The 23,626-nt window shown below is 41.2% G+C and overlaps 1 protein-coding gene across 1 annotated transcript in view; it reads left to right on the forward strand.

Moving 5' to 3' along the window:
* The first annotated feature begins 837 nt into the window (after positions 1 to 837).
* The window catches only part of ZNF45 (zinc finger protein 45), a 58,346-nt gene continuing 35,557 nt past the window's right edge, over positions 838 to 23,626 (forward strand). The window contains exons 1-5 of the mRNA XM_072747131.1: positions 838 to 1,041; positions 9,071 to 9,118; positions 12,615 to 12,741; positions 13,745 to 13,840; positions 15,701 to 17,523. Of these exons, the coding sequence (XP_072603232.1) occupies positions 862 to 1,041; positions 9,071 to 9,118; positions 12,615 to 12,741; positions 13,745 to 13,840; positions 15,701 to 17,523 (2,274 nt within the window). The 5' untranslated portion in view covers positions 838 to 861. The remainder of the gene's footprint in view (positions 1,042 to 9,070; positions 9,119 to 12,614; positions 12,742 to 13,744; positions 13,841 to 15,700; positions 17,524 to 23,626) is intronic.

Here is a 23,626-nt window from a genome sequence, read left to right on the forward strand (position 1 = left end):
ATTGTATAGGGTGGACCCTATTCTATATTTTCTCCAATCCCATGTCAATGCAAGAAAAAAATTTCTACAGCCAAGGAAAAGCAGAGAATTTTGCTCCTTCTGTTTTATATCCTGCTGGGTGGTTGCATATCCTTTAAAAAAAAAAACTATATTGCTTTAATTTTTTTAGAGTAAGTGCATGAGCAGGGGAAGGAGAAGAATGAGCACACAGCCTGGTCCCAAGACTCCAAGACAATGATCTGAATCCTAACCAAGAGTGAGATGCTCGACTGACTGAGCTACCCAGGCGTCCCTTGTTATATCTCCTTTTTAATGGGTTCTTGGTCATAGGTGAAGTCAGGTCCATGTAATAAAGTAGGCTTGTTCAGTGCAGCTCAGCCTGCCCCTTTTATGGTCTCTCTCTCTCTCTCTTTTTTTTTTTTTACCTAACACATAGCAGCCTTTGTAATTATTTTCCTTTTTTTTTTTTCTGTTTCCAACCTTGTTGCATGTGAAAGGCAGCCGTGAGAAAAAAGAAGAAAAGAATAAAAGGAAAGGAAAGGAAAGAAAGAAAAGAAAAGAAAAGAAAAGAAAAGAAAAGAAAAGAAAAGAAAAGAAAAGAAAAGAAAAGAAAAAAAGACAAGTCCAGTTCCACAGCACCCAAGAGCTTATTTAGACTCCACCTGCTAATTCAAAAGGCAAATTGCAGGTAGGCGGGAAGCTCACGCATACAGAGGATTCTGGGACGTGTAGTCCAGTCGCTTTCAGGCATTGGGGCACTTCCGCTACCGGAGAGCGCAAATCTATTTGCTGTGCTGAAGAAATAGAATATAATACAGTGCTCTGCGTGTTCGGAGGCATTTCGGCCCCCGGACGACAAGAATGCAAACCCCTCTCCTTTCGTGGACTCCAGGAAATTGGATTCAGGCCGTCGCGAGGTGCGGGACAGCGACTCGGGGTCCTCTGGGGGATGCTGGGAAATGTAGTCCAGGAGCCCCGCGTAGTCGGAGGTATTTCCGCTGCGGAAGGTTAAGATCGCGGCCTTCGGTCTCTTTCTGGGAGGTGAGTGATCCCCGGGACCCCGCGACCTCTTTTAAGTTTTTGGTCTGGCCGTGGGATCCGGCGCGCCGGGCCCTGGGTGACAGGGAGGGAAAGTCTCGGCCGGTGGCAGCGAGATTGAGGGACGGGGCGGCCGCTTGCCTTCCCCTCGCCCGAGTCCTTCGGAGCGGTTCGGGGTCTGCGGCTGGGAGGCGGACCCGGCTCCGCGGAGGTCGAGGGTCTCGGGGCTCTTGCTGCCCAGCTTGCCGTCCCCTCACCTTCCACACGCTCCGTCACTTCTGCAACTTAATCTTTCTGTGCCTCAGTTTCCTTTTCTGGAAACGGGGATATTATTACCTACCGCATACATTTGCCTTGGGAATTAACGGTATAGGACAAGTGAAATGTTGAGGACAGTTGAGACGTGTGTCATCATCAGAAAAGTTACCTCTCTGCAGCCTCTTCCAAGTACCGCTGGCTATTCTCAGTGCAGAAAGGGGCTGTGCCTGGACTACTTCTGGTTCTTTTTTTAGAGAAAGAGAGCATCAGCCATAGATACCTTCTGTGGTTTTTCTAGGGCCACAGACAGGATTGTAGTATCTCAGACTCCTTTCTTCCTCCTGTCCTGATTCCTTTTTTTTTTTTTTTAAGATTTTATTTATTTATTCATAAGAGACACACAGAGAGAGGCAGAGACACAGGCAGAGGGAGAAGCAGGCTCCCCATAGGGAGCCCGATGTGGGACTAATCCCAGGACCCTGGGATCAGGACCTGAGCTGAAAGAAGATGCTCAACCACTGAGCCGCCTGGGCGCCCCCTGTCCTGACTTCTGAAAGAGGGCTCCTGGCAGCAGAGCCCCACTGTGACTGTACTTAGGCTTTTGTCTTCCTTTTCTGCGGTGGTAGAGGTATTTCATTCATTAGCAAATGTTAAATAATTGGGGAAATATGTAGAATAGGTACAGGGCAGGAGTGATAGTCGTAATGTTTACAACCTTGAGTGCTAAGCATCGTCCTGAGGGTTTTATAACAATGAACATTTCTAGTCTTCACAAAGCCCTGTGAGGTGAATACTGTTACCGCCTCTGTTTTACAGGTGGAGGCAAAGGAGCAAAAGTTACATGTTCTATGTTACAGTGCTAGTGGATGAAGTGGATTTGAGTCCAGGGTGTGTGTTCTTTATGTGTGTGCGTATCCCTGGTCCCAAAGTTTAAAGTCCCCAAATTGGAATTAGGAAACATAATAGAAAAATAAACTGTATAAATATTTAACCATAGGAAGCTGGCTGCAGAGGAGTGATTTGGGATCAAATTATGGAGGTAGGTTGGAATTTTTATTGTAGAGTAGTTTGTTTTTTTAAAGATTTTATTAATTTATTCATGAGAGACACAGAGAGAGAGGCAGAGACATATACAGAGGGAGAAGCAGACTCCCCATGGAGAGCTTGATGCGGGGCTCCATCCCAGGACCCTGGGATCACAATCTGAGCCAAAGGCAGATGCTCAACCACTGAACCACCCAGGTGCCCCTATTGTAGAATATTTTGAAAGCAGGATTCATGAGTCTGGAGTTCTTTATACAATTTTGGAAGCATTCTCTTTTTATTTTATTTCAGATAATATAATTCTCTTCCCATTATGGAAGATATACACACTCATTGTAGAGAATTCAGAAAATACAGAAATATATATAAAAAAAAGCATTCAGAATAACTGCTAATACTAGAATATAGATGGTTTAAATGTGTATTTATTTATTTTATGACATTCTTCTCTCAATATTCATAGTTCCTCCCTAAATTCTTTGCTGTAGAAGTTTCCATACGTATCCAAAATAAAATGTAATGAACTCCTTTGTAACAATCACCCTGATTTAATCATTGCTAATTTTGTTGCTTCTCTACTCTCCATATATCTATTTCTCCTATTTTAAAAGCTTTTATTTATTTATTATTTATTTTAGAGAGAGGGAGTGAGAACCAGCAGGGGGCAGAATAGAGGGAGGGAGAGATTCTCTAGCAGATGCTATGCTAAGTGCAGATCTGATATGGGACTCGATCCCAGGACCCTGAGATTGTGACCTGAGCAGAAACCGAGAGTTGAACACTTAAACAGACTGAGCCATCCAAGCGCCCCTATCCTTGAGTATTTTTATTTTATTTTAATTTATTTGAGAGAGCATGTGAGAGCACATGAGAGAGCAGGAATAAATGAGAGGGAGGGGCAGAGGGAGAGGGAGAAGGAAGGGCAGGCAGCCCATGTGGAGCTCTATCCCAGGATCATGACTTGAGCCAATGGCAGACACTTAGCTAACTTAGCCATGCAGGTGCCCTTCTCCTTGACTATTTTAAAGCAAACCCAAGATGTTGAGTTGGTGGGACTGAAAAACTATCACAAGTTGTTTATCTGTGAAAACCAGTGGAAAGGAGATTGTGTTAATATGTCAGGACTAGTGTAACAAAATACCCTAATCCTTGGGTGTCTAGATTTCCTCTCGCTAGACATCAATCAGATTGGCTTAGGGCCCACCCTAAAGAACTTATTTTAAGTTAATCACCTCTTTAAATGCCCTGTGTCCAAATATAATCACAGTCGAGGAACTGGGGTTTAGAACTTCAACATAAAAGTTTTAGGGGGGTCATAATTCAGTCCATCACAGAGATGTTGGCAGCAACTCTAAGGTTTTCACTCTTGGGAACTAGAAGAATGTTACTCATAGGAGAAAGTTAGAAAGAGTTGCAATTAGGCAAGATGATGGATTGTCTTTCCTCCTTTGGAGTTGCTCTTGCCACTGGCATATAACTGATTTCTTTTGTCTCTCCTGTTGGCTGCAGGGACCACTGTTTCCTGGACCTCATCATATTCTTTTTAGAGTGCCTAGCAGCAACCAAGGGGTTGGCCAAGAAGAGTTATTCAGTAAGTGGGATTCGTGTAGCTCTCCAAAAGGGAGCCACAGCCTGGGATGAGGGAGCAAAATAGATAATTCTAATAGAAGATAACATCTAGGGCAGCCCCAGTGGCGCAGCGGTTTAGCGCCGCCTGCAGCCCAGGGCGTGATCCTGGAGACCCTGGATCGAGTCCCATGTCGGGCTCTCTGCATGGAGCCTGCTTCTCCCTCTGCCTGTGTCTCTGCCTCTCATTCTCTCTCTGTGTTTCTATGAATAAATAAAATCTTAAAAAAAAAAAAAGAAGATAACATCTACATTCATTGTCTTTTATCTCACATGTGGTGGACTGCAGATTATACCAATGTTTTCAGAGTATTCAGAGGTTGATGTACAATTACGCATAATATGTCATGATCTAAAACAAATCTCCATAAAAACAAGTTGATGCTGATGTTTCATTTTTTTGCTTATTGCATGGAGGTCATAATGGGAATGATGAGAAGAGCTAACTTGCTGGGCACCTCTAACAACCTGGAGAAGTTCCAATGCTTTACATGTACTCATATATTTATTTTTCATAACAATGCTATTATTGTTCGCCTTTTAAAAAGGAAGAGATAGGGGTGCCTGGGTGTCTCTGTGGTTGAGCATCTGCCTTTGGCTTAGGTCTGATCCCAGGATCCAATCCCTGCATTAGGCTCCCCACAGGGAGTCTGCTTCTCCCTCGCATGTGTCTCTGCCTCTCTCTGTGTGTCTCTTATGAATAAATAAATAAAATATTTTTAAAAATAAAATAAAATAAAAATAAGGAAGAGACAGGGGCGCCTGGGTGGCTCTGTGGTTGAACATCTGCCTTTGGCTCAGGTCTGATCCCAGGGTCCTAGGATCCAATCCCCGTATCAGGGTCCCCACAGGAGCCTGCTTCTTCCTCTGCCTATGTCTCTGCCTCTCTCTCTTCTTTTCTTTAAAAGAAAAAAAAAAGAAAGACTGGCAGAGACAAATGACTGTTGGCACAGTTAGCGGGGCGCAGAACAGGATTGAACTTGAGCATTTGAAACCTGGCTCTAGCACTCTTCCACTGGATGACCTTGGGCAAATTATTTAACTTGTCTGTTCTTCAGTTTTCCTACCTGTCCAGGTAGGGCTCTCAGTACCTACCTCCTAAAATTTTTATGAAGATTAAAAGATGTGCTATGGGGCAGCCCAGGTGGCTCAGCGGTTTAGCGCCGCCTTTGGCCCAGGGTGTGATCCTGGAGATCCAGAATCAAGTCCCACGTCGGGGTCCCTGTGTGGACCCTGCTTCTTCCTCTGCCGGTGTCTCTGCCTTTCTCTCTGCCTCTGTCTCTCATGAATAAATAAATAAAATCTTTTTTTTTTTTTTTTTAAGAGATATGCTATATAAAGTGCTTGAAGTAGGGCTGCCTGGGTGACTCAGTCTGTTAAGCCTTTGCCTTCAGCTTGCGTGATAATCCTGGGGTCCTGGGATCGGGCCCTGAGTTGGGCTTCCTACTCAGTGGGGAGCCTGCTTCTCCCTCTGCCCCTCACCCCTCTCATGTTCTCTCTCTCACTCTGTCTCAAATAAATACATAAAATCTTTTTTAAAAATAGAGTGCATGAGATAGTGCCTGGCACGTTGTTAATCATCTATGTATTATAGACTAAAGTTGTCCTTTTCCTGTTATGGGTGGCTATGAGACAGGAAAAATGTAGCAAGTTATTAAAACAGCAGAAGATTTTAAGGTATTCTTTTTTGTTTCACCTGCCTGCTGTTTTCACTGCTTCAATTCTATCATTCAGTTGAAAAATTAATAGTTTCAGTAATAGCCATTGGTTAAATGTAGAACTAAGGCTGATTTGCTGTCCTTTGAACCCAGAGAGTCTCTGAGGTGTGGTTGTATGGTCTCTATTGCTTTAAAAAGGTTCAAGTCATCACTATCCAATATGGTAGCCATCAGGCACATGTGACAAATGAGCACTTGAAATATGGCTAGTGCTAATTGAGATGTACTGTGAGTGTAAGACACACAATGGATTTCAAAGACTAGTATGACAAAAAGGAATGTAACATCTCATCTCTTTATGTTGATTGCAGGTTGAATTGGTATTATTTTGGATATATGGGGTTAAATAAGAAATATATATATTTTAAAGATTTTATTTATTTATTCATGAATGACACAGAGAGGCAGAGACATAGCCAGAGGAAGAAGCAAGCTCCCTGTGGGGAGCCTGATGCAGGGATTTGATCCTAGGACCCCAGGATCGCAACCTGAGCCAAAGGCAGACTCTCAACCGCTGAGCCACCCAGGTGCCTGAAAACCTCAAGTTTTTAGTCTGTCTGAAAATATCTGCAGGGTAGGTTAATTCATCAAGACACTGACACTGCTTGGGTGTCTCCTGAGCAGTTTCTGTTACACAACATACTGTTTCAGGTGCTTGAGATATAAAGCTGAGTAGTATTAATTACAAGATTGATTTACCAATTATCCCCCTTTCTCCAGAGGTGATGAAGAGCTCTCCCTGCAGAACACTCTTACTGAGCAGAAATCATAGGACAAATAAGAGTCAGAAAAAAATGAATCATAAATCCCAAAAGGGTATTTCTTCCAAGATTGGGAAGCTTTCCATTGCCCTTTTCAATATGAGGGTTCTTTTATCTAAAGATGGAGAAATAACTAATAGTAATGAACTAATAAGTAATAAATTAACCAACAATTAACCAACAATAATCCCTTAGCCTGAGTATTGTATTGTTTCTACCCTCCTGAGAATCAGAATCCTAGTATGAGAGCAACAAGGAGAACATGTATTCAGGCTACCAATGTGGTTGGGCAGGTCACTCACTGCCCAGGGCTTTCAGCTGGAGGGAGTGTGGTCTCTGGAATCTTGCCCACACTCAACTTGTCAAGCAATATGCAGCTGCAGCCACCCCGAGTAAAGGGTTCCTTGGCTATTCCTTGTAAAGCAGCCATACAGGTAACTTGTATTGAGTATTTAAGCTGCTGGACATTGTCCTACATGTTTGACATACAGTCACTTAGACCTACTACCCTTCCCCTGAGGTTGGTAATATTATTGTTGTCATTATCATTATTATCTCCCAATTTATATATTGGAATTAGAGACACAAAGTATTAGCAAGTTGGAAATGCCAGGATTCACAACCCGGTGGTCTGATTCCAGAGCCTACACCCTTCACAATTCTATTCTTTTCTCCCTGAAGCAGATCCTTTGGCTTTAGAGTTCTCTCCCTGGTTCTGTGTCTATCATCCCTGGTCCTCAGCTCTTGTTTCTCCTTCTCTGAGACCTCAGAGTCCCATCTGCATATTTGTGTCTTTAGAAGCAACAGAGAGACAAGATCTAGAATACCGATTCCAGTGTGAGAGCTGGATTCCAATTCCACCCATGTGTCGTGACCTCACCAAGTCCCAGCTTCCTCATCTCTTAAATAGGAACAACAGTCCTCATCATCATTGATTGAGAACTTCCTAAAAATGCCAGGTATAGTGCCGGGGCATTACATGGATTAGCTCATTTATTCCCCCACAGTAATCCTATGACTGAAATTCTGTCATTATCTCCTTGTTATAGCTGAGAACAGAGGTGTAGGTGATTGGATCAGAGTCACACAACTAATACCACAGTAGCTTCTTCACAAGTAAGTGGGCAGGACCTTCTGGAAACTGTATGCCCTGTGCTTTGTGAGGCCCCTGACACATACTTGGTGCTCACTGAATGCCAACTGTGTTGCTGTTTTTGTTGTTTTTAATCACTTCCTATGATTACTGTAGCTCGTTAGTCTGAATGACAAACTGATTACCCAACTTACGGGTAAATAAATCTGGCCGCATCACAGGTTTTTATTAATTTTTCTTCATCTTCATGATAGAGTCTTTTCAATGCCCTGCTGTTAACAGAGTAGTTTGGGCAAGATTATATATCTTTTAAAAAACAGTTGCCTGTGAAAAACAACAACAATGACAAAACCCACAGTTGTCCGTATAGTTAAATTGACAGAGAGAGAAAGTAGAATATTGACTATTGGGGGCTGAGGAGAAGGGTTATGGGGAGCTGTTGTTTTATGGGTATAGAGTTTTAGTTGGGGATGGCGAAAAAGTTCTGGAGATGGATGGTAGTGATGATCGCACAGCAGTAGGAATGCACTTAAGTGTAATGAACTGTACACTTACAAATGGTTAAAAGGGTAAATTTTATGTTTATTTTACACATGAAAACAAGTCATCCTTGTAACCTTAAATATTACTGCAAAGACATCACATTAAGTATGACAGACCAGAGAGAATAACATATTTCAGAAGTTAAAGGTGATTTTCATATGATGGAGTGATGGTCTCTAAAGCCTTCATAGATAAAAATCATTTATGAAAAAAAAATTTATGAGGACAGGTTTTATGTTAGTGAATATTATGTGCTTTTCTACAGCTACTAAGAAATAAGATATCCTGAAAGTGTTCTGTGTGCTCTCTGCCTTCTGATTTCATTCTGAAAACCATCCTATGAAGTAGACATTGCTAATCCCTCCATTTCTACAGATGAAAGAATTGAGGCATGGAGATTTTTAAAGATTTTATTTATTTATTCATAAGAGACGCAGAGAAAGAGGCAGAGACATAGGTAGAGGGAGAAGCAGGCTCCCTGCAAGGAGCCCAGTGTGGGACTCAATCCTGGACCCTGGATTCACGCCCTGAGCCAAAAGCAGACACTCAACTGCTGGGCCACCTAGGTGTCTCTGAGACACAGATATCTCAACAATTTGTCAGAAGATTTCACAGCAAATAAGTAGCAGTACCATAGACCTAAAACATTTGGCCCTAGAGATTACTCTTTCAGCCCGGGTACTTTGTATGTTAACCCTCCCTAGAATCAGATTCCTACCCTAAAAGCAACAAGGAGAACTTGAGTTAAAACCACCATATGTAGTTGGGCAGGTCGTTCACTGTGTAGAGGCTCTCTGCTGAAGGGGTCAGTGGTCTCAGGAATCCACCCCATGCTCTGCTCATCAAGCCCCATGAAAAGGGCACCATTGATATTTTATGTAAAGCATGAAATACGGGTAATGAGTATGCGTTAGCCATAACGGGTTAACAGCAGTCTTGGCTCTACTCTGATCGCTTTCTTTTCTCCTTCCCCTTTCGTACCTTCTCAGGACTCAGCCCTTCCCTGGAAGGAGAAGAACAGAATGACCAAGTTCAAGGTGAGTTGGGCTTCCTTTCCAGATTTTAAACCGTTGTTTCATTTCTCAGTGACTAGATGCATTCTTGAAAATGATTAAACAGAATAGTAAGCATTTCAAAACTCTTCTGTTACCAGAGGATCACGACTTTTTATTTTAGTGTAGTTTAATTATTGTTATTTTATTTTATCATCTTTTATAGTTTCATAAATAAAATAGAGGAGAAAAGTGAATAGCAGTTACGACAAACCTCCTCCCACTTTACTATTGTTTTCCTTATTATAAAAAGTTTTCATTTTCCCACATTCTTTCCTTCATATACATTCATAACTGTATATTTGTAATGGTTCTATAGTTAAAATTTTCAGGGGATCCCTGGGTGGCTCAGCGGTTTAGCGCCTGCCTTTGGCCCAGGGCGTGATCCTGGAGACCTGGGATCGAGTCCCGCGTTGGGCTCCCTGCATGGAGCCTGCTTCTCCCTCTGCCTGTGTCTCTGCCTCTCTCTCCCTCTCTCTGTGTATCTCATGAATAAATAAATAAAGAACATTAAAAAAATAAAATATAGTTAAAATTTTCAAATTATGCCTTTCCTAATTAATTGATATTCTATTCCCTACATATTTAATGGCTACATCATATTCCCTTGAATTGATGTACTCTATGGATGTGTCTAACTTTTGCCCCATTCGTAGACATTTAGGTAATTTAGAATTTTTACTGTGTTGAACATTGTTGTAACAAGCACCAGGTGTTGCAAGGAAATGTTGAATCACTATATAGTACACTTGAAATTAATATACTGTATTTTAACTAACTGGAGTTTAAATAAAAGCTTAAAAAATAATAAAACCTAGGATGCCTGGGTGGCTCAGTGGTTGAGGGTCTCCCTTTGGCTCAGGTCATGATCCTGGGGTCCTGGGATTAAGTGCTACATCAGGCTCCCCGCAGGGAGCCTGCTTCTCCCTCTGCTTGGTTCTTGCCTCTCTCTCTGTGTCTCTCACGAATAAATATTATCTTAAAAAACAAATAATAAAACCATCACTCATCACATCATGTGCCCTCCTTAATGGCTAGTAAGCACTGGGCATTATATGCAACTGATAAATTATTTAACACTGCATCTGAACCTAATGTTGTACTACCGTATGTTGGCTAATTGAATTTAAATTAAAAAATAGTGAAGAAAAAAATAAAACCAGGAAAGTGAAATAGTAACAAATTCTGTTTTTGACATAATTTTAAAAATATATTTTACTAACAGTTTTCCTAACAACCATTTTCCTTAAAAAGGAATTTGGAGGAGTTTGCTATTCTTTGTTCTTAATGTTTTAGGAATCGAAATTAAAAAAGTACACTTGATATGCAGTATCTTGGGGATTTTGTACATAGAACACTCTGATATGGCATAATGCCATCAGGTATAGTCGATGTATCACAGAGAGAGAATATTCGTTCATATTTTCCCATAAGAAAACTAGAGTCTTTTAAAAAAATATTTATTTATTTTAGAGAGAAAGAGCAGGAGGGGCAGAGGAAGAGGGAGAAAGAGAATCTCAAGCAGATGCTACAGTGAGTGGGGAGCCAGACACAGGGCTCAGTCTCACAACCCTGAGATCATGATCTGAGCCACAGCCAAGAGTCAGATGCTTAATTGACTGAGCCACCCAGGCACCCCCAAAGCTAGATTCTTTCTAAGCTATGTCTCAGTCCTATCATGTGTGTGTTATTTACGGATATTTATTTATTTATTTAAAGATTTTATTTATTTATTGGAGGGAGCAAGAGGGAGAGAGCAAGAGAGTGAACATGAGAGGCAGAGGGAGAGGAAGAAGCAGACTCCCCACTGAGCAGGGAGCCCGATGTGGGACTGGATCCCAGGACACTGAAATCATGACCTGAGTGAAAGGCAGACACTTAACTGGCTGAACCGCCCAGGCGCCCCTGATTTATATTTTTAATTTACATATTGATTTATTTTTATCAAAGTAATAATGTTCTTAATTTTAAAAGCCTAGTAGTTCAGGAAGACATACTGATGCTTTTCTTACTGCCTTTGGTTTCCCATCAACCTTAAGAGGCAGTCCTTGGTCATCCCTGCATGTTAACTACAAAGAAACAGGATTATAGCATGTTAGAAAACTCCAAAGGGTAAACTGATCCAAAAAGTCTCCTAGGAGTTTTACTTAGATAAAGAGGGAGGTGAGGGAAAATAATTTTTCTCAGGGACTTAGCCCTTTCTCTGTGCTTGGCTGCTATAGTACATGGAAGACATCGGAGACTACACTTCCTCTTGTTGGTCGCCCTTCAGTAACACCTTCTTTATGATCTCTGTTGCTCATTTAGGGCACCTGGCTGTGCAGGGCTCCAGTGAGGAACACACAATTTCCATATGAAAAATTATGACTGTATTGTACACCAGCAATTATTTTTTTAAATACTTTGTTTATTCATGAGAGACACAGACAGAGGGAAGAGAAATAGGCAGAGGGAGAAGCAGGCTCCCTCTAGGGAGCTCAGTGTGGGACTTGATCCCAGGACTCTGGGATCACACCCTGAGTCGAAGACAGATATTCAACCTTTGAGCCACACAGGTCCCCCGTACATCAGCAATTCTTAAGCATGGGCAAATTTTGTCCCTAGGTAATGTCTCGAAACCTTTCTGGTGTCACAACTTGAGGGAGGCTTCAGCATCTAGCATATAGAAGCCACGGATACTGCTAAGCATCCTACAGTGCATGGGACAGCCCTTACCCCACCCTACCCCCCCACACAACAGTTAACCTCCATGTGAGTAGTGTCAAGGTTGAGAAACCATGATGTACACAAAGCTATATAAGAACAATAGCAAAATGTAGGTGGCAACACTTAAATAATATTTTAAAAAACAGCTCAAAGTCTCTAACAGAATTTTTAGAGTCATAAAATAAACCCCCAAGTAGAATATAAGCAAAGAATATTGACTGGCAACATACAAAAGAAATAAAGATGGCAAGTAGATAATATGATATATGAAAATATGATAGCTTGTTAATTATCAAGCAAGTACAAAATGAAAAATAGGTTGCTTTTTCAGATTACCTAGGACTTAAAACCACTGGTTATATTCAGTGTTGTATATGGTGTAGAGAATCAGGGCTACTCCTTATATTCTCTTGGGGGAGGGATAAAATATAGAAAAAGTTGAAAAGGAAACCTGCCATTCTACATAGTAATTTTGAAGTGGCATATTTGATATTGCCATTTTTCCTTCTTGGAAGTTATTCTAAGAAAATAATTAAGACAGGAAGCTAATATTTATTTAAAAGTTGTTCTTTTTGGTATTTATTTTGGAAAGAAAAAATCTAACGTGATATGGTATGTATTATTTGAAATGTTTATTTTTATTGTAGTAAAATTGACTTTGGTCTCTTAGACTCAGGAACTACTTCCTATATACATCCTTTTCAGTTTTCTCGGTGCTCTTTCTCCCAGTGGCCACCAGGTACAAGACTGAGGTTGCGTGTTCTTGGTGTTACAGGAGATGGTGACGTTCAAGGACGTGGCCGTGATCTTCACGGAGGAGGAGCTGGGGCTGCTGGACCCTGCCCAGAGGAAGCTGTATGGAGATGTGATGCTTGAGAACTTCAGGAACCTGCTCTCTGTGGGTGAGGACATGCGCTCTGTGAACTTTACCCTGTGGTGTTTATTGTATCTTTGGATGTGTGGGGCTTTGGAGCTCTTGAATTGGATGGCATTTTTTCTGGTCTTTCTCTCTTCGTTAGTGTGTTTTGTAAATGAGCCATAAATTGACACTATGACCACCTCTGTATGCATTTTTGCCCTCTCTCTCTCTTTTTAAAAAAATTTTATTTATTTGAGACAGAGGGGGAGAGAGAGAAGCACAAATGGGGAGGAGCAGAGGCAGGAGAGAAGTAGGCATACTCCTCACTGAGCACAGAGCCTGATGCAGGGCTCCATCCCAGGACCCTGAGATTATGACCTGAACTGAGGACAGATGCCTAACCAACTGAGCCACCCAGGTGCCCTTTTTGGCCTTTCTTAGGTTGTGGTCATCTCTGATTAGTGGGTAATGACACACATTTAGAGCATTACACCAACATTTTATTTTTTATTTTTTATTTTTGAGAGAGAATGAGAACTCACAAGTGGGGAAAGGAGCAGAGGGAGAGGCAGAGAGAGAATCCCAAGCAGACTCCATGCTCAGCACACAGGGCTCAATCTCATGATCCTGAGATCATAACCTGAGCTGAAATCAAGAGTTGGGTGCTTAAATGATTGAGCCACCCAGGTGCTCCTTGTACCAGCTTTGTGTAATGAAATAAAATAGAGTAGAAAATAATCAGAGCCCTTGGCAATAACTGCACATTGTGGCAGAAACTACAGCCTGTTGCTAAAAATCATGTGGGAAATGGTAGAAAGAGTCTGAAAGAAACAGACCTTTTTTTTTTTCAATGATTTTTTTTTCCCAATGATTTACACTTATGTCTCCATATCCTGGATTTTTGCATAAAACGTAGTCCTCTGATGGGCTATTTGGAAGTCACTAGTTTTGATGTCCTAAAGATGCTGTGGTGAGAACCACATTTTTAGGTTAGTTATTTTAGTAATTTTTAGTAATTTTAAATGTGTGTCCTTGCCTTTTGACAGGGCATCAGCCCTTCACGCCAGATGTAATGCTCCAGTTAGAGAGGGGAGAAAAGCTTCGGATGGTGAAGACGGCAGCCTGGGGTCCCAGCGCCTCAGGTGAGAGCCAGGCGGCTGCATCGGCCATGCTTCTGGTTCCTCCATCACTCTGCCTCGCCACTCAGTGTCTCACCTGTGAATCCTGCAGCACTTTTCCACCCTCTCCCTCTCTGCATTTGCTACTTTTACAGTTGTTCTCCATTCAAAGTGATTCTTTTTTATGTGTGTTAGATCTTGTCCTCTGTTTCCATCTCCGGTAGCTTCTTATCTGCCTGAGAGTAAAAGCCACATACTTCAAGTGGCTCCTGATGTCCCACCTGCCTGCTCCTTGCTATTTCTCCACCCTTCTGCACATGTGACTTGTCACTTGCCCCCATGTCAGTCTGTCCCATCCAGTTTTGCCACTCTGCTTGCCACCCATGGCCCTGCCTCATCACCCTCTACTTGTTCTTCCTTCTGTCATGAGTGCTCTTTCTCTCTGTCATCCTCTCGGCCCCTCGTTTACTTCATGTAGGTTTCTTCTCAAATCATAACATCATAAGAAAGACCTCCCATGACCACTCTGTTCATGACCCCTTTTCTTCTTCCCCCGTTCTCCTTTCCTTACCCTGCCCAAGTGGTGTCTAGGCATTCATCACTACTTGGTGTCTAGGCATTCATCACTACTTAACCATGTTAACATATATTTTTGTTTATCTCACTATATTCCCACTAGAATATAATTATCAAGGGGGAAGAAGTTGTTTTCATTTTCTTTTTCTTTTTTTTAAAGATTTTTATTTATTCATGAGACACACAGAGACAGGCAGAGACATAGGCAGAGGGAGAAGCAGACTCCCTGCAGGAAGCCCACTGTGGAGCTTGATCCTGGGACCCTGGTATCACAACCTGACCCAAAGGCAGACGTTCAACTATTGAGCCACTCAGGTGCCCCAAAATTCTGTTTTTTTTATTGCTTTATCTTCAGTGTATAGAATAGACTTGGCAGAGGACAGACATGCTGTAAATACTTGTTGGCTGACTGAATGAGATAATCATGGTTTACATGGACTTTTTTCCATTAGTTATGGACATATTTAATGAGTGATAAACAGAAATGTGATGAAGGCATAGACTAGAACAGCACCCGCTCCTCATGATTCTCTAATCTAATTCTAATTTATTAGGTGCTTTTGGATAAATGTAGGTATGTATCCAGAAAAAAAAAAAAAAACACATCTAGGGCACATCTGGTTCCACCTGGGTGGAACTTTATTGCTGTGAGGTTTTAGAATAATTTATTGTACTATAAACCTTTTCTGACATTGCCATCCTGAAGACTATTTCCCAGTAAGAGGTGAAAGACCACTCCCTGCTTATACTCTGAATTTTAGGCACCTAGGTGATATGATGTGTTCTCCCAAAAACATGTCTCTTTCCAGCCAACCTAGTTCTTCAAGGCTTCTAACATGGAATAAACTTCCAATGAAATAGTTTCAAACAAAGGTTTTCAGCATTGCCTGGGGACACCTTCTGATCATCTGTCTATAAGGGTCTTACTAGACATTTTGAGCATTGGGTCAGATGTGCATCCAATAGGCAGAATTGTGGAAAGTATTTATCAGACACCTGCTTAGCAAAGAAGACAAGGCTTTTAGTAGGGGCAGCTTCTTCTTGGTAAAGACTCCCTAGGAAGTATTTTTCTTGATCTGCACCCACCTGCTCCTCACATGTAAAATTTAGTATGATTCTAAATGGATCTCATTAACATGTAGTCAATGGGAGCTGGGTGGACTGCCTCTTGGTTTTTGATGATGGAGTAAAATGGAATCTTCTCCTGATTCAAGATAAGCCTTAGGGTCTGGGCCTAAGTTTCTAGCCTTAACATCTCTAAACAAAGTGTTTACATGCCTTATCTCTAAATTCTCTTTATCATTTTAGGAGACAAAAATCTAAATGACACGGAGACTCTTCAGGAAATTGGATTAAAGTACCTGCCACATGAAGAGCTGTTTTGCTCCCAAATCTGGCAACAGGTTACAAAGGAGTTAACCCTGTGCCAAGATCCCATGGTAAATATTCAAGGAAATGGCTGTCAGTTGGAGAAACAAGGTGATGCCCTCTATAAAGATGAGGAGATGGGTAAAGGCTTTAATCAGAATTTACATCTTCAAGTTCACAAAGACCACAGGGGAGGAAAACCTTACCAGGGGGAGGAGTGTGAGAAAGGTTTCATTCATCACTCTCGTCTTCAAACTAACCAGACAGCCCATGTAGGAGAGAAGCCCTATAAATGTGAAAAATGTGAAAACACCTTCCGTCGGCTTTCAAGCCTCCAAGCCCATCAGAAGGTCCATAGCAGAGAGAAATCATATAAGTATGATATATCGTGTAAGGGTTTCAGACAGCGGTTGTATCTTCACCATCATCAGAGAGTCCCCACTGGAGAGAATCCACAGAAATATGAGGAATGTGGGAAGAACGTCAGGAAAAGCTCACATTGTCAAGCTTCTCCAATAGTCCACACATTAGAGAAACCTTATAAATGTGAGGAGTGTGGACTGAGCTTCAGTCAGAGTTCATATCTTCAAGTCCACCAGAGAGTCCACATGGGAAAGAAACCTTATAGATGTGAAGAGTGTGGGAAGGGCTTCAGTTGGCGTTCACGACTGCAGGCTCATCAGCGAATCCACACTGGAGAGAAACCATACAAATGTGAGGCATGTGGCAAGGGCTTTAGTTATAGCTCACACCTTAACATTCATTGTAGAATCCACACAGGAGAGAAACCCTATAAATGTGAAGAGTGTGGAAAAGGCTTCAGTGTAGGTTCACACCTTCAGGCACATCAGGTAAGCCACACTGGAGAGAAACCTTACAAATGTGAGGAGTGTGGGAAGGGCTTCTGTCGGGCCTCAAATCTTCTGGACCATCAGAGAGGCCACACTGGAGAGAAACCATATCAGTGTGATGCATGTGGAAAGGGCTTTAGTCGTAGCTCGGATTTTAACATTCATTTTAGAGTCCACACAGGAGAGAAACCCTATAAATGTGAGGAATGTGGGAAAGGCTTCAGTCAAGCCTCAAATCTTCTGGCCCATCAAAGAGGCCACACCGGAGAAAAACCATACAAATGTGGTACATGTGGGAAGGGCTTCAGCCGGAGTTCAGACCTCAACGTTCATTGTAGAATCCACACCGGAGAGAAACCCTATAAATGCGAGAAGTGTGGTAAGGCCTTTAGTCAGTTCTCGAGTCTTCAGGTGCATCAGAGAGTCCACACAGGAGAGAAACCATATCAGTGTGCAGAGTGTGGGAAGGGCTTCAGTGTGGGTTCACAGCTTCAAGCCCATCAGAGGTGCCACACTGGGGAGAAACCATACCAATGTGAGGAGTGTGGGAAAGGATTCTGTCGGGCTTCAAATTTTCTGGCTCATCGTGGAGTCCACACAGGAGAGAAGCCATACCGGTGTGATGTGTGTGGTAAGCGTTTCAGACAGAGATCCTATCTTCAGGCCCACCAGAGGGTCCACACTGGAGAGAAACCGTACAAATGTGAGGAGTGTGGGAAGGTCTTCAGTTGGAGCTCCTACCTTCAAGCCCATCAGAGAGTTCATACTGGAGAAAAACCATACAAATGTGAGGAGTGTGGGAAGGGCTTCAGTTGGAGCTCAAGTCTTATAATTCACCAGCGAGTACATGCCGATGATGAGGGTGATAAGGACTTTCTCTCCCCGGAGAATTCACATAGGAAAGAAGCTCCATAAAATCATATGTTCTAATACCTCAAATGGGTGCTGAAACAGCCCAATGATCAGACCTGTCCTAGAAGACAAAGCATTGGCTTATAAAAGAGTCAGTATTTAGCCAGGGCTTGACATGTCAACAGTGGTTGAGTGGCCACACAGCAGGGAAGCCTCATGAGAGTGGCGACATAAGGACTTCATTCAGAACCTTGACATTTAGCAGATACTACACAAGAGGAGAGGCTTAGGAAGGACAGATCTGATCTGAAATTCACTGAAGGGCTGAGCTGGAAGTGCCAGGATTTCTTCCGTTAGAATACAAGCTCCAAGAGAATAGAGATTTGTTGACTGCCATATCTATTCAGTCTTCTTAGTGCCTAACACATGATAGGTATTTAATAATGTTAAATGAATGAAAGGGAGAACGGTCATGTTTGAAATTTTTATTCAGTTCTCTAAGAACTTCTATGAAATGTACTTAAAAGACGAATTCTGCAAGGCTTGGAGGACATTTAAGTTAGACACATAGACTCATTTTCCCAACCCTGCAGGTCCTGTGAACAAGTGTTTATCAACCTGCCAGTAGGTCCAAAAATCACTTCAGGGGGTTGCGACCAGCACTTTTGTATGCTAATACTTTATTGAGGTATAATTTGCAGACAGTAACACATGTAAATCTCAAGCTTATAGCTTCATGAATTTTGACAAATGTATACACTTATGTAATCATCACCAAGATCGATATATACAATATTTCTATTAAACCAGAATGTTTCCTTGTGTACATTTCTAGTTATTCCCACCTCCAGTGGCAACAAGTATGATTGCTATACCTCATATTAGTTAAGTCTGTTTTCTTGAGCTTCATGTGGGTTCAGTATGCGTTCTTTTATGTCTGGATTCTTTTGATCAAAATATATGATCATTTTAGTAGGTTGAGGGAAAGTAAAACACAAAATTCAGTATCCATTCATGCTAAAAATTCCTCAGTGAGATACAAGGCATCTATGCAAAGTCTACATCTACCGTTCTTTGTAAAAGTATTATTAAGGAATAGTTTGTATACACTAAAATCGACTCTTGTATCATTCTGTGTTTTGGCAAATGCTTACTATTGTATTATTACCACCATAATCAAGACGTTTTACACTTCCAGGATCCCTTGCCTTGAAATTCCTTCCTAGTCTCATAGTCAACCCCTCTCCTTGTCACCTCTCCCTGCCTTTGGTAACCATCTACCTGTTTTCTGTCTGCATAGTTGTCCAGAATGTCCTAAAATGGAATCACACAGTGTATAATCCTTGGAGCCTGGCTTCTTTCACTTTATGCTTCTGAGATTCATCAGTCTTGATGTGTAGATCATAGTCATTTTATTGCTGATTGGTATTCTAGTATGGACATACTAAGTTTGGTTTATTTATTTATGAATTCAAGGATATTTGAGTTTCCAGTTGTTAGTGATCATGAAGAAAACAGTGATAAATATTTACATACAGGTCTGTGTGCCAACACAAGTTTTCTTTGTCTTGGTAAACACTGAAGAGTAGGATTGTATAGTATGTTTAACTGTATGGAAAGCTAACAACCCTAAAAGGTTATACCAGTTTGCATTCCCACCATCAATGCATGTCAGGGTTTTGTTTTGTTTTTACCATTTTAGTAGGTATATAGTGGCACCTCACTTTGGTTTTAATTTGCAAGGCCCCTAAAACTATGTAGAGTATCTTTTATATTCTTTTATATCTGAATGTGTCTTAAGTGTATATCTGTTTTCTTTGGGGAACTGTTGTCTTGTTCTTGTTTTTTGGGAGTTTATATGTTCTGGACATATGTCCTTTGTCAGTTACATGTTTTGCAAATATTTTATCTCTGTGTATTTTGTATTTTTAACCCCATTCTCAGTATTTTTCATAGAGCAGAAATTTTGTTTTTGACAAAGTTCAGTTTTCATTTTCCATGGATTGTGCTTTTGGTTTCGGATCTAAGAACTCTACCTAATCCAAGGTCACAAAGATTTTTCTCCTCCTTTTTTATCTGAAAGTTTTATGGTTTCAGGCTTTACATTTAGATCTATGATCCATGTGAGTTTGTCTTCTAAAGTGTAAGGTCAAAGGCCATTTCTTTTGGCCTGTAAGCATCCAATGAATTATCCTTTTCACATCAAATTTCTGTTGGCCGTTATGGAAAATCTATTGATCATATATGTGTTGGTCTTTCTCTGGCCTCTGCGTAGTTCCATTAATCTGTGTGTCTATCATTTTACCAATATGTAGCCTTGTATAATACATTTTGAGATGAGATGGTATGAGTTTTCCAATTCCACTCTTTTCAAAATATTTTGGCTACCTTAATTTGTTTACTTTTTTCATAATTTTTAGAATAAGCTTTGTGATTTTTAAAAATAAACTAATTGCTGGAAATTTTATTGGGTTTGCATTGAAAAAATATATATAGATGACTTTAGGGAGACTTAGCTTCTTAGCAGTATTGAATATTCTAAGTCACAGACACATAGTATCTATTTGTATAGGACCCTTCTAATTTCTTTTATCAGCAATTTGTAGTTTTCAGTACATAGATCCTGCACATATTTTATTAGCTTTATGCCTAAGTACTCTGCGTTTTTTGGTATTAAATTAAATACTCTTTTTCAAATTTCAACTTCCAATTGTTTATTGCTAGTATATAAAAATGCAGTTGATTGTTTTATGTATCCTATAACCTTGCCAAACTTGCATATTAGTTAGAGTAGCTGTTCTATATAGATTCTTTGGGATTTTCTGTGTAGATAATCATGTCATTGCAGAAAGTTTTATTTTTCTATGACAGTTGATGTACATATTACAACAATTTCACTGTGATGTAAGGAAGCAGCCCCACCAATGTTAGATTTGGGTGACAAAACTCATGATGGTAGTCCTTTGGGATGATCAGAGGTGGAGGAGGTAGCTGTCCAGGAGAAGGTCCAGAACAGAAAGAATGGTCAATGTTCAGATGTTTTATACAGTGGAAGTCCTCCCTGAACAAAGTTTAAAAAATGGTGGGAGGTTGTACTTTGGAAGTGATAGGTGAACCTTATCAGAATTGTGAAGAGGCAGTGGACATGGATAGGCGATGAAGCTCTTAAGTTGCTGACATTAAATCAGATGTCCAGGTTTCTTTCTTTCTTCTTCACAATCCACTCCTGACATTTGGTCTAGCAGGGCAACCTTCCAGGTATTCCTGTAAATAAACTGGTACTCGAGAGGGCACATTTGCAAAGTTGACCCAAAATAATTAGGTTTACAGTTATTATTATAGCTTTATGAAAGATAATGTGGGGCAAGATAATAAAAATCCAGGTAGAATAAGGATCCAAGAGAAGAAATCAATGGGGATTCAAGAAATCTCATGAAGTATTTTAGTAAGTTGGCAAAATCATTGACTATTTTGGTTTGTTGTTTTATCTATTGAACTGTTACAGACTTTTCCTATATTATTGACCTATATACAGCCAGAGGTTCCCTACAAGGATCTACTTTGAGATGCCAATGGAATATGTTGTAAACTCCTACAGCAGCTACAGAACTTTCTCTCATATTAAAGGTTTCTAAATCTTGGGTTTTTTGATATATGTGGTCTGCCAGGAGTTGTGACATTGTCTGGCTGGCTTTTAGGTACTAAGGCTGTGCTACAGAACTGAAAAGACCTAGACTTGTACCTATTATACCAAAAATTATGAGTGAGGCCTAATTTATAAGAGATTTGGGCGTGCCTGGGTGGCTCAGTTGGTTGAGTATCTGCCTTCGGTTCAGGTCATGATCCCAGGACCCTGGGAGTTCCTGGGATTAAGTCCCACATTGGGCTCCCTACTCAGTGGAGAGCCTGCTCTCCCTCTCTCTCTGCAGCTCCCCTTGCTTGTCTGTCTGTCTCTTGTCTGTCAAATAAATAAACTCTTTTTAGAAATTTATAATAGATTTAAAGGATAGCCTATGTGTACCCTGTTGTGAGTGTATCAGTGTATACATATGGGGGTCATATACTTTCAGTAGCTATATATAACAGCAATTGTTGGTAGAGGCTAGGTAGGGCATGAGATTTGTGAAAGGAAAGATAATGAGGAAGACCCTGGTGAGGTTTAGGAAGTGCTGGGGAAAGTAAAGGAACTGGAGGGTGACCAGAGAGGATAGTGAGTGGTTAATATGGATAGCAAAGCCCACCAAGGGGGTGGGAATTAGTTGTATAAGTGGTTACCCAAGCTGGTATGCCTGGTCCATCATTGGAGTTTTATCTTTTGGGTAGCATGTTAACTGTTTTATAGATAATCTCCAGCAAGTGGAGGAAAGTAGGAAGTGGTCTGGTGATGTGGGAATAGTGGAGAGTGTAGCATGGATTGTTGAATGAAAGGATTGGTGCTGTTGTGATTATGAGGGTCATAGTGGAGAGTGGTGTATGGGCAGTTACCATTTCAAGGTCCCAACTGTTAAGCATGGAAGGAGGTGGGGTTTTAGATTTGTGTGGGGCTACTTTCACCCAAAGGTGAAATTAAATGGTGAGGCAGCAGTGTATATAAATTGGCTATTTTGCAGAGTACTAGCTTGCAACAAAGGGGCAACACAGGAAGAGGGAAAAGAATAATTCAAGCACAAATTTAAATAATTTACTTGGGTTCTTTGATGCATTGGAGCAGGTAATAGGCAATGGTAGGTCCTCATGTGCCTCATTAGGACCTGGGTTATGTTTAGGTAAGTAAGGGCCTGGCAATAAGCTTTAGTGTCTTGCATTGTGCTTACATTCTGTAAGGGAGGAGAATATAGAGGTTGCAGAGATATACATAAGCAGAGAAAGTGGGAGCTTCACTTAAGTTATCTATGATAATATTGTCATTGGCTAGATTGGGAACAGAGTGTAAGAAAGGCTGCGTAGATTGAAACTTTGGAGATAAGGCAGAAGGTGAGTGATTTAAAAAAGGGACCATTGGGCAGTTAGAGTGGCCACAAAAGGGCGTACAAGTTGGTTGGGAAAACTATATTGGAACAGAGGGGTTGTCAGAATTTTTATTTGATGGGCTATGGAATGAAATTGTGATAGAATATTTTGAGTCAGCATCAAGGTTGGAACTGTTGGTTATGTTGAAATTATCATTTGGGATGCTTTGGTCTCTTGGGTTGAGATCTTCATCCCTGAGTTGATGGTTGTACTATTGTCTGTGATTGACTTGTGGATAATACCTGTAAGGACCATTGTGTAGTAGTAGATAATGGGAACTCCTAATATGAGCCCTGGGCCAATTCCCAAGACCTTAAGGCAAAGTTCTAATTTGAGAAACTACTGCAAGAGTGATCAAAGACCAAGGAATGCTCTGGGACACATTGGATATGTCAGGTGACCACATTGCATCATATGTAGGATATAAGTAGCCTAAGAGCACTACCTATGCAGATACACATTTTTGTCTTCTGTCACTTTTGCCTCCATTTGTTATCAAGTAAAGCTGTGAAGTAATTGAATGCCCCAAACAGATGGAGATGCCAAAGGAGTTAGGCACTGAACTGGAGTAAGTGAGGACAAAAGGAAGCCCAAGGAGCTTGGCATTGAGCTGAAATGGGAGAATCCCAGGCCCAGATGATGAGCCAAATGAGCCAAAGTTCAGGCCAAGTAGAGCCATAATATCCCACAATGACATATTTTTGTCTCGGATGTGTGGGCCTCAGCATGCTAGGGGTGCCTGTTTATTATGATAGGCGTCATGGGTATTGTCATCCCAGAATAGTGGTTCCTCCATTAAGTATTTCCATAATGGGCTGACGCCAGAGCTGGTGTCCTATTTAAGATTGTTGGTGCTGGGCACTCAATAGGCTGAGTGTCCGACTCTTGATTTTGACTCAGGTCATGGTCTTGGGGTCATGAGATCAAGCCCCGTGTTGGGCTCCATTCTCAGTGTGGGTTTCTCTCTCTCCCTCTGTCCTTACCCCTCCCCTGCTCACATGCATATGTGTGTTCATGTGCATTTTCTCTCTCTCAAAAAAAAAAAAAAAAAGGCTGGTGCTGGAAACTAAGATCTTCTTGTTTGAAAAGCTACACAATTACTTAGGTATGGAACTAGGTACCAAGACACATTTCCTGTAAAGAAAGACCTTGC

This window comes from Vulpes vulpes, chromosome 1 (genome assembly GCF_048418805.1).
Source record: "Vulpes vulpes isolate BD-2025 chromosome 1, VulVul3, whole genome shotgun sequence".
NCBI classification, from domain to species: Eukaryota; Metazoa; Chordata; class Mammalia; order Carnivora; family Canidae; genus Vulpes; species Vulpes vulpes.